Source organism: Hippoglossus stenolepis, chromosome 9 (genome assembly GCF_022539355.2).
Source record: "Hippoglossus stenolepis isolate QCI-W04-F060 chromosome 9, HSTE1.2, whole genome shotgun sequence".
Lineage (NCBI taxonomy): Eukaryota > Metazoa > Chordata > Actinopteri > Pleuronectiformes > Pleuronectidae > Hippoglossus > Hippoglossus stenolepis.
Window position 1 is genome coordinate 3,392,240 of NC_061491.1, and position 11,393 is coordinate 3,403,632.

General features: G+C 38.7%; 1 protein-coding gene across 2 annotated transcripts; it reads left to right on the plus strand.

Annotated features, from left to right (window-relative positions):
- On the plus strand, positions 1–11,089 carry traf2a (Tnf receptor-associated factor 2a). Of its 2 annotated transcripts, XM_035166949.2 has the most exons (10): positions 1–397; positions 2,105–2,183; positions 2,599–2,697; positions 3,724–3,885; positions 5,201–5,275; positions 5,402–5,476; positions 6,279–6,764; positions 7,081–7,258; positions 7,369–7,517; positions 9,879–11,089. In XM_035166949.2, the coding sequence occupies exons 1-10, from the start codon at positions 210–212 to the stop codon at positions 10,095–10,097; spliced, it is 1,710 nt and encodes a 569-aa protein (XP_035022840.2). In that variant the 5' UTR covers positions 1–209; the 3' UTR covers positions 10,098–11,089. The 2 variants fall into 2 exon arrangements, with proteins under 2 accessions (XP_035022840.2, XP_047197037.1); XM_047341081.1 differs by lacking the exon at positions 5,402–5,476.
- Positions 11,090–11,393: the final 304 nt, after the last annotated feature.

Sequence of the window (11,393 nt, forward strand, 5' to 3'; positions counted from 1 at the left end):
CCATCCTCAGCTGTCACTTTTATCACATCACACAAACGCCTGGTGTGTTTTTAGTCAAATGAACATCAGCCACATGGCATCAGCAGGAAAACCCTGGTAAATTAAATCATACACACGGCGATGAGTCGTGACCTGTAAACCCACAGTGATCAGTGTTTGCTGGGCTAAACACACCCCACTGAGTACCCCGATATTGTTCAGGGGAAATAATGGCTGCTCAGGAACCGTCTCCACCATCTTCCCTGGAAGGCATCAGACCGGGCTTCCCAAAGAAAATCCTGGCCAACAGCCTCGAAGACAAGCATCTGTGCAACTCGTGCCACAAAGTCCTGAGAAGACCCCTGCAAGCTCAGTGCGGCCATCGCTTCTGCTCCTTCTGCTTCAACAAGATAGTGAGGTGAGTGCTCTCATGGCTGCTAGCACGCTAGCTAGGTGTGTGTAGCAGCCAGAGCTCGGTACCAAACAACCTTCAAATATCTGTCAATTTAACGCTGCGCTGCTCATTGCCACAGCTGACGCGGTGTGAAGAGACGATATGTATTTCGAAGACCTACTGCAACATTCGGCATACATGTTATTCACCGGCCACCACTTTATCCCAGTAAAATCTCAGTTTGAGTGATGGGTTTTCCTGCTGTCTTCAGAGACAAGTCCCGCTAACCTCGGACCGAAGCAAACAGTGAACATCTCCACAAGTGGATCACGACACCGTGTTGTATTAAAGTAAAAAACCTGATCAGTGTGTGTGTGTGCGTGCGTGTGTGTATGTGCATAAATGTCTTTGTCGATGAGGCGAGCCAACATTACATTTGATGATGCGAGTTTAGGATGACTTCCATATGTCAGATGAAGTGACCTGGCAATGATCAGTAAATGTAATACGCCTGCTTTTTACAATAGTTTTTTCTGTATTACTGAATGACAGTAATATATGTCTGAGCATATTTCATTGTTTGTCATGATGCAGAAGTGAGGAGATGATGGTTGTTTGTGTCTGGACTGAAAGGCTCAGTCATAAGACAGGCTTAGTAGTGAGATCAGGGGTTTTATCTCTTACAGTGTATGTGTGTTGTATCATTGACTAATATAACAAAGTCTATTTCCCACTTGTTTAAATTGTATATTATTAAAAAAATGTAACCTCTGAGAACAATAGGCAAATTGCCGCCACACCCTCTTCTGGTGTGATCGGTTTGCTTCATTTTTCCTTGAGATGTGACTGATGTCCACTTGTGACAAACTGAATTGACTTCACATAGTTTAGAAAGGCTCACATCTGAGTTTATAATGTCTCCCAATTCACGCTACATGTCAGGTCCAAGGAACTTAACCTCAGCTATAGAATGAGGCATAGGTGAGAGCATAAAATAAACATTTCTAAAGTTTCAGTCCTCCTGGAGTTGGAGCCATATTAAATAAAGTAACCAGGTATCAAGAGCCTTAGTCAGGGTGGGGTGACCAAGAACCTAATGGTCACTCTTACAGAGCCTCAGAAGTTCTCATCAGCGGTGGAAGAACCTGCTGGAAGTATGGCCATCTAAACATCACTCCATCAATCTGGCCTTTATGGTAGAGTGGCCCCTATGGATGCTACTTTGAGTCAAAGACATATGACTTTATGAGATATAGGATAATATGCTCTGGTCCCCCCCCCAAAAAAAAATAACTCCAAAACTAAACTCCACTGTAATTTTTGCTTAAAAAAGTAGTATTAGTCAATAGAAAAATAGTGACAAATAGTTATTTAATTGATCAGTTTATCAATTAATCCATTAGTTGTTTGATCTCTAACCCTGTGTGAGAAACTGATCAACTAATGGTTCGCTCACAACCTCAAATGGAGCTTTCACACTGTATCTCATGGTCTCCATTAGCAAATGGAGTTGTGACTTGGTCTGGCACCCAACTGAAGACTATGACATGTGGACTTGAGTTGAGATGGTTCTACTGACTGATCACAGGGCTGTGAGTGAACTTAAAGAGTATTTGTATTAGCTATTATTATAATCCCATTAAATATCCATATTAGCTGACACATTGTTGGTGTTTTATCATGGGTACAGTATCTCTGTTAATGTCAATGTTTGTTTTTCTACTCTTTTAGTTCTGGACCACAGAATTGTGGTGCTTGCATCAAAGAAGATTTATTTGAAGAACCCACCTCTATCCTCAAGCAAGGTGGTGTAAGTATAATTTTATATTATTATTTATTTCAGATTTTCTCAAACTTGCATTGGTATGCACTGAAGTTGTCTATTTTGTAAAAAGAGACAAAATTGAACTGTTATGTCATAGTTATTATTTGTTTTCTGATCCAATGTGAATGAGTCCATAGCTGACATAACAGAAACTGTCCCTGCGCTAAAACTTTGTGACTGCTCTGTAAGGCTTGGCAGTGCACAAAGTAGCTGGAACAAATATAGTCCTGTGTCCTTAGAAAGACCATATGTGCTTAATTAGAGCCAGGACAGAAAAGTGTGCTCCAAGGATCCTGGCCATCAGTAATCTGATGCAGAATGTTTGTAACACTACACTTCAGACTGTAACTGAAGACACAAACCAGACAACACTGACAAACAGCTCTGCTTTTCCATCCAGGCTTTCCCTGATAATGCAGCTCGGAGAGAAGTGGAGTCCCTGGCAGCTGTCTGTCCCAATGAGGGATGCACGTGGACGGGAACTATCAAAGAATTTGAGGTATAGATTGATGCTAAGGAGGCTGGGAAATTAACAACTGCTCCCATCATGAATAATGAATAATATCAGTGGCACTGATCACATATATGGCATAGGCAAACAAAGAAAGTTGGGAATTTGTCATGCTAAAATAACATTATGGCTTTAGCATGACTTTATTGTATCAATCAGGGATGGGCAATATTTATGATACATGTATTTAAAATATATATTTGAAATACAAAATAGTATTTTTTTAATTTTAAATTTGCTAGGTTTAATGAAAATGGATTTATATTTTGTATTAAATACTTTAGTGTTCTGTATTTTTGTAGTTTATAAATATTGTAAAATACTCTGTGAGACGTCTACGTGATGATTCATAAAAATGAAACTCGAAGCATGCAGCCTCTGATTTGTGTCCACTCAGTAATTTGTTGGCTTGTTGAGATCAGAACATTGAGGTTCAGAATATTCATGATCCGCCACAAAGCGAGACCCAAGGAAGAAGCACAAGATGAGAAATATGTTGGTTTCGATTAGGTATTCTAGGCTAAATCAAATTTACGGAGAGTTCTAGCTAACTATTTAACCCAAGTAACGTTAGCTTGCTTCTTTCAGCCTATGTTAAGTTGTATATAGTCTATATAGTTTTATATAGCATATATATATATGGTTGGCAATGTGATTTCATGCTCCATCGGAAAAAAGTTTTTTAGTATTTTTAAAATACTAGTAAATAAATACTAATAGTTTATTTTGATCAAAGGCGTGGCTGCTGTATTTTGTAGTCTATTTTGATGCACTTACAATAAGGGTGTTGGTATTTTATTTTTAAATATATTTGGATGTATCTTTGCTGATCCCTGGTATTAAATATAAATATATATATAAATAACCCTTATGTTTCAGTCAAACTTTTGAAGGCCACTTTTGAAAGTGTCCAATTCATCCTTACACTGTACCTACATTCACCTACGAGAGGCAGTCCAAGTTTACCAATTAATGTTGAAATGTTGAGCGTTTTTTTCTGTTGGTCACCTGCAGGCGAGTCACGAGGGCAACTGTGACTTCATGATCATCCTGTGTCCTTCCTGTAAAGAGCTGATGAGAGCCAACGAACAGGAACGCCACAACGAGAGAGAATGTCCAGAAAGGACACTCAACTGCAAATACTGCAAAGAACCCTTCCTGTTGAAGAACATCAAGGTCAGACTTCTCTGGGTGACTATAATCCAACACTGTATGTTTTGTTAAACGATTTGTGGTAATTACAGACTCCTTGAAACTGGAAGGCCCTTTGACAAAAATAAAAACATGAGGCTTGAATAGTAGTCCACAGCAAATTCAATGAATCCATCGCAACATTACACTTACTGTTTAGATCTCGCCAAGTGCCCAACATATTGGAACTGTTGCTGAGTCCGAACTATACAGAATCTTCAGGGCAAATGCTGATTTTGATGAAAATATATGAACAATACATCAGTGGATATACAGTTTTTGACACAATACAAAGTAAAGTTGAATGAAAATTAGTTTACTTTATTTGTCCATCTAACTTAACAGAGTAATATGCTGCTGCAGAAACAAGACAACAAGTGAGAGGGAGGGACGCTGTAAACTTTACGTAAACATAGAGGGATTATTGGGCCCTACCCAAACACGCAAATAGTATTAATAAAACTTTATTTATATAGCCCTTTTCAAAAAAAGTTTACAAAGTGCAGATCTGAGATAAGGAGCAGGTATGTACAGGATTAGAAGATCAATAAAATGAGAGGGGGCAATGCTGCTAAGAGATTTAAAAACTAGCAATAAAATGTTGAAATCAATTCTGAGCATAACAGGCAGCCAGTGCAATGTGGCGAGAATGGGTGTGATGTGTTCACACTTTCAAGATTTTGTAAGAACTCTGGCTACGGTATTCTGAACAAGTTGGAGCGGATTGATAGATTTCTGGGTCAGTTCTGCAAATAATGAGTTAGAGTAATCTATATGGCTGACTAGTACTTGTGTACTGCATGTGCCATGGGCAATCTGCAACCACACAGCATTCCAACATTCCATTAACAACAATCTATGAACATCTTTAGGAGTACGCATAAATGAACATCAAAAGTCGTATAGACCCAGATACAGCCGCACAAAACTGCAGTGCAAAATATCGGATCCAAAGCACCAGATTTCCTCTGGCCTTCTTTGAAGAAAAGTCATTGATAAAATCATTTAGTTTATTTCATCAAGTTAAACTGGATTAACGTTTTTCATTTACATTGTGTTTGTACAAAACATTCAACTTTATACATTAAAAAATCATCTGCTAATCCTTCATTGTATCTCATATATTTGATAAAATCTTTCACATAAAAAAAACAGCTGCCTTTTGTCTTTGTCTTAAAATACCTATTTATATTAAATTGAGTTTATAACTCAAGAAAAAACAGTTGGAAATTTTAAAGGAGGCAGAAAACGCCTGTGAGATAAGTTTGTGAACAAACTCTACTTTCTTTTATTTATTTAGGCTCATGACGAAATCTGTCCAAAGTACCCGATGATTTGTGAAGGTTGTGCAAAGAAAAAGATCCCCAGAGAAAAGGTATCCCAGATAATCAAGTGGATTTTCATAATTCTGTTGGATTGATCTCATGCACCATTTAGCTAGGGATCAAGTTCTACAACGTATTCTATAGATCATTAGCTTCTTTCTTTTTTTGCTTTGCAGTATGTGGACCATATTAAGTTCTGCAGTAAATTTAAAGCTCCATGCAGATTTCATGTTGTTGGCTGCGATACGTCTGTAAGTAGAGATTTTTGTCATCATTTGCTATATGTAACGCTGGCTAATGTAATTTGTTTTAGTTCAGTGCTCCGCAACCTCCATTCATCTGTTGTGTCATTGTAGCCCATGATTGGTAGAATAGTTTTCTCTGTCACCCTGTCTCCTCTTCAGAAGGTGAATTGGCTGCTGCCCTGTTACATTAAAGTTATAGCACCTTGCATTTAGTAATGTCCCTGTCACTAATAATATCTGTTGTAACCAGTTAAAAATCTAGATTAAGGAATATTGTGTAAATTAATCTACAATTATGAAATTGTATAAGAAGCTGCAGTGAGTCTATTGTGTGGGGAATACAGGTCGCTGTAGTAATGCTGCGTGCGCAGGAAAGGAAAAGGGAGTGGTTCTGTTGATACAGCCAGAGTTTGTTAAGCGACTGGATTTACTCTGTTTAAGTATATTGCCACATAGCAGAGTGACATGACCTTTTACGTGTGGCTTTCGTGTTCATCCTTCATTTTTTTAATATGGGACTCGTCAGGGTAGTACAGGGTGTAAATACTTATGGTTTATATTTGTAATGAATTCATTGGATCAGTTTTCCCTTCGACATCAAGTCATTTTTTGTATGTATGTATGTATGTATGTATGTATCCATTATTAGCTTTATTTTTTTTGCTGTGTGCTTTTACAGTTTTCTTCTGCTGTGGCATATTTTCACACATCACTTAAATGTCAGCTGTCTGATTGTATGTATGTAAAAGATATGACAATTGTTCTTTTTTCTTAATGTTTTTCTGATTTATCTGTCTTTGACTCCAAGGTGGAGAAAGAGAAGATTCATGACCATGAGCGGCAGTGTTCCTATGAACACCTCAACCTGCTCCTGCATTTCATCATGGGCATCAAGGTGAGCCTTGAGAGCCTGCAGCCCCAGAGCCTTGATGTGGCCAGCCACAAGCTGCAGGAACTCCACCAGTCCCTCAGGGACCTGGAGCAGAAGATGAGCCAGCTGGGTGGTGGCGGTGGTGCAGCTCCCGTGCTCGGTGCGTGCGCCCTTTCTCTGGCCACCTCCTTCACCCCACTGCCAAGCGCGGTGGGTGCTGCCCTGGAGCTGAAGCTCCAGAGTGAAAAGACCAAGGTAGCGGAGCTGAGCCGGCGCTGCCAGGAACTGGAGCTCAAAGTGAGCACGTTTGAGAACATTGTCTGCGTCCTCAACCGAGAGATGGAGCGCTCCTGCACCACCATGGAGGCCTACAATCGGCAACACCGCCTGGACCAGGACAAGATAGAGATCCTCAACAACAAGGTAACAAAATTACACATGACCTCTGATGAACATCACTGCTGGATTGCAAACTGTCACACTGTACCAGGGATGGTTTATCTGAGTGTAGCTCCTGTAGATTGTGGTCTGTGATGCTCTTGGTATTAAAAATTCGTCATTATGCTACTTAAAGTGCCATAAATGAATCAATGAACTGTGTTTTACAGCCAATGCTGGTACAGGGCTTTTGAAATAGATCATATTTACAAATAGAGTCAATGACTGGAAGATATGACAACTCTATTGTAATAAACAATAAGTGAAATAAACCACCTTGTTCGCGGCTGCTGTGCTGCAGGTTCGTCAGCTGGAGAGGACTGTGAGTCTGAGAGACCTGTCCATCGTGGAGATGGAGGGGAAAATGAGAGAGATGTCTGCTGCTACGTATGATGGCATCTTTGTCTGGAAGATCTCGGATTTCACCAAGAAGAGGCAGGATGCTGTGGCTGGCCGTGCTCCTGCCATGTTCTCTCCTGGTAACAACTGCACATGACTAACGTATGAGAAATAATCCAGACAATGATGAGACAACTGTCTGATTAGCACTGAATAACAATCATGATTACACTTTATTGGTGTTTTCCAGCCTTTTATACCAGTAAATACGGCTACAAGATGTGCTTGCGGATATACCTGAACGGTGATGGGACAGGCCGAGGGACCCACTTGTCTCTGTTCTTTGTGGTGATGAGAGGACACAGCGATGCACTCCTGAAGTGGCCTTTTAATCAGAAGGTAATACTCATTAGAATCAGACAAAGATAATGGTAATCTACAGCTGTAATTATTCTGAGATAGACACAATAATAAACCTAATGCTTTAAATGAATCAAGACCAAATTCTATTTATCCAAGTAGTTTAATATTACGTCCATATCCTAAAAAATTCACCCTACAGACCCTGAAAACACATTCCTCAATTGTATTAGATTAATACACAGTTTTCTACCACGGTTTGACTATTTTGGTTATTACATTTTCTGTATTTTTCTATTTCTGCAAAAATGGGTGATGTCATGGATTTCTGTGCACCAATGGAATTTAGTGGTATTATGTATATAAATTAGGCAATTATTAAACAACACTGTCAATCTGAAGCAGATTAGCTGGGTTTGAGCTTTGAACTCTCAATAAGTGATTCCTAAAACTCTGTGGTTTTTCAAACTTTTGTACATCTAATGATGAGTAGTTGATAATTACAACATTTTTAACCATGTTTTCAGGGACTTAAAAGACTGATTTAAATGATAAATTTATGTCTGATATGATTGTTCCACAAAAAAGTTCAGTCACCTTACGAAAAATAATGTAGCTTTTATACTACATTGGGTCAAAAAAACACAGCCCCCTACTGTCAAACTGGGCACATAGATAATTTTGCATGGTGAAAATCAGGCTACATCCATAATACTAATTTTTCATTTGAAAACGATCTCTGTTCATACTAACACGCCAATCGAATCACATGACCACTCAAGTACACTGGGCGTTCACATGCCGGGAAGCATTTCAGCGTTGCAGATTGCTCGGACAAAAGCTTTGTCTGATTCTTGTGTAAGTAATTGTAACATTGTAAAATACTGAATTTTACTGAGCAACAGCTGTCAGCATCTCTTGAAATTGATGATCCATGTTGTGTTCTACACTGGTAGCCAAGGCTGATGCTGGTTGTTTTCTTCCGGAAGAGGGTTATGTAATAGGAGCCTGACGAATCAGCCAAAGCTATGTGGTGGCCGAAAGACCCAATCAGCATGCTGTTGTGAACATCTACATCATTGTTTCCAAACATCTCAGTTTCTGCCCGTCCAGACTAAGACTCTGCCCCGGAGTTTTCAAACTAAAACAGGGCCAGCAGGATCTCCAAACGGCTCCAAAACTACAGAGTAGTGTGGACGCCAGGCGTATCAGAAGAAGAGTTGATGTGTTTTCAAATGAAAATCTTACAGAATGGATGGTGCCTCAAAATCCCAAGACATATTTTTAAGTTGGCAGCAACTTAAAGCCATTTTCTACGTGTGATAAAGAAAGTAAGTAATTAAGTTAAATAAATCTTTCTTTCAAAGAGAGAGATGAGAAGCCTGATACCACTGTCTGACCTATTCATTAAGAACGGAGCTGGCATCGGTTTTTATGTTAGCCAAGCTTAGCATAAATTCTGCAACAAACGTGAACTATTTCTTAGCCAACAACATTTTCAGGCTTCTGTTCATGTAAGGGTTCAAATTAGGCTAATGGTCTCTATTCTGAGGTAGGCCAACTGCATCCTGATTCCAGCTAACGTTAGCATTAGCAGCCTTAACTTACCAGTTTAGAAGAAGTGTTTAGCATCAAACTTCTTGCTGAAGAACTCACTTCCAGCAGCAGAGAAATAAAATAGTCCTGTTTAAGTGTCAAGAAACTTTGAGATTGTTATCTAATCATCTCGACTAATTCTCAAGAAGAAGGTAAAGAAGTGTGGACAATATTTTACCGACTTTGGACATATAGACTATTATTGTTGCCTACTTTTCTTTTAGCTTTCTTTCAACTTTTATTTTTTAATGACTTAAAATCCAAAAGCTTCATGATGTTCTGATTTGATGTTATTTTGTGTTTCAATTGAACTTCATAGTGGGTTGCAAACCAATATTATTTAGTTATTTGATTTATCCTATCTATGATCCATTATTAATACATTGTCATCAAAGCTGCTTTTCCAGTTTTTCTGTCAGAGCAGGTTTAAGGTTAGACTCGTAACATCTGTAACAGTTGTACTACGGCTGCAACAATGAATCGATTCATTGACTACTAAATTGATCGCCAACTAATTTGATAATTGAATTATCGGTTTGAAGGTTTTATAAAATGAAAACGATGTCAGCTTCTTAAATGTGAATATTATCTGGTTTCGGACTCTAATGACAGTAAAGTGAATATCTTTGGTTTGTGGTCAAAACAAAAGATTTGAAGAGGCCATCTGGGGGTTCAGGAGACAGATCGATATTTAAAAAAATCTTTTTCTGATATTTTATGAATCAAACAATGAATCAAGAAAATAATCCACAGATGAATCGATAATGAAAATAATCGTTAATTACAGCCATAATCTGTGCCCAGGTCACCCTAATGCTGCTTGACCAGAACAACAGAGAGCACATAATTGATGCCTTCCGGCCCGACATCTCCTCCTCGTCCTTCCAGAGGCCCGTCAGTGATATGAACATCGCCAGCGGCTGTCCGCTCTTCTGTTCGCTCTCCAAACTGGACACTAAAAACTCCTACATACGCGATGACACCATCTTCATCAAGGCCATCGTTGACCTCACAGGACTCTAGGCAAAAGATAATGGCATAAATCCAACCCTGCCTTTTGTTGTTTTAACGAACAGGCTTTTGTATCATCAGTTACAGGCATTTCTCTGTGAGGTTCTGTCGAGTTCTTTGTGGTTTTGGTATGGATTTTTGGCGGCAGTATGTGAAAACAGAGCAGACAAATCTCAGAGACATACATTCCAAGACCTAGGAAAAATACTATACTTGTGAAATAAGTAGAAAACATTGTGACATTGTCTGTAATCTCTATGGCTTTTTGTACCATAGATGAGGTTGTCCATGTTCAGTTCCACTAGAAAATGACCTGATTTTACCAAGAGGTTTAGGGTGATTTAACAAGGATTTTATGTCCATTCACCTTTTAAATGTTGGTTCTTAATTCATATTTTGCTGCTAGTGAAGGCTCAAAATAACTAGGTCTACTATAGCTAGCATTGGTACCAAATCTTGAATCCCACATAATAGTTAATGTTAAATTCTAAAGATTGCACATTTGAAAACTATGGCCTTGATATGGTTAACTTGTTAGGAAATTATTTCTTATGAACACATCCAGCAGACACAGAGTAACATCAGCATTCAACAGGAGTTGCTACTCTTGCAACCAGAGAAATTAAATATTTAGTTAGTTTTGGTCTCAACTCCTTGCTCTTTTGCTTGCTTGCTGCTACGTTCACCAGCTATCCGCTAGCTTTGTCTGCCATTTAGTGCTGGACCGGTACAATGTACAATGGGTTTATCAAAGCTTTTATTTTGAATGAAAACAGCCGCCTGGTGCTGCTAGGTACGAGGTGAATGAAAGTGGTGAAGCCGATTTAAAAATAGTAAAATTTTGGGTTGTGTAATCAAAACAGTTTAAAGATGCTATGAGGGACCCCTTTTACATTACATGCAGTTATTCGACCCATTGTTAATGTAAAAATATTTGTAGTGCAGCTATCAAAAAAAAAACATCTGTCAAACTACTACTACTTGTATTTCTGTTTCCTGATGTTCCCTGGTTTTTTGTATTTTTGTATTTTGAAAGTTTGAAATTTCAAACACGAATACATTTCTTTTTTTTTTTTTATTATTAAAAACTGAAAACACTGAGCCATGAAAGTACTAGCTTTGTAGATAACAAGCACAGCGATAGATCAAGCTGGTCTTGAGCTTGTTCTAGCTGCTGGCGTGTACTGACATTTCATTACTGATCATTTTCGTTATTTGTGTTTTTTGCATTTAGAAATGTAGGGTTCCAGTGTGACGCCCATGTAGCCTTCAGTGTATCTCTCGGCTTTGCACACGATTTGTAGTGCA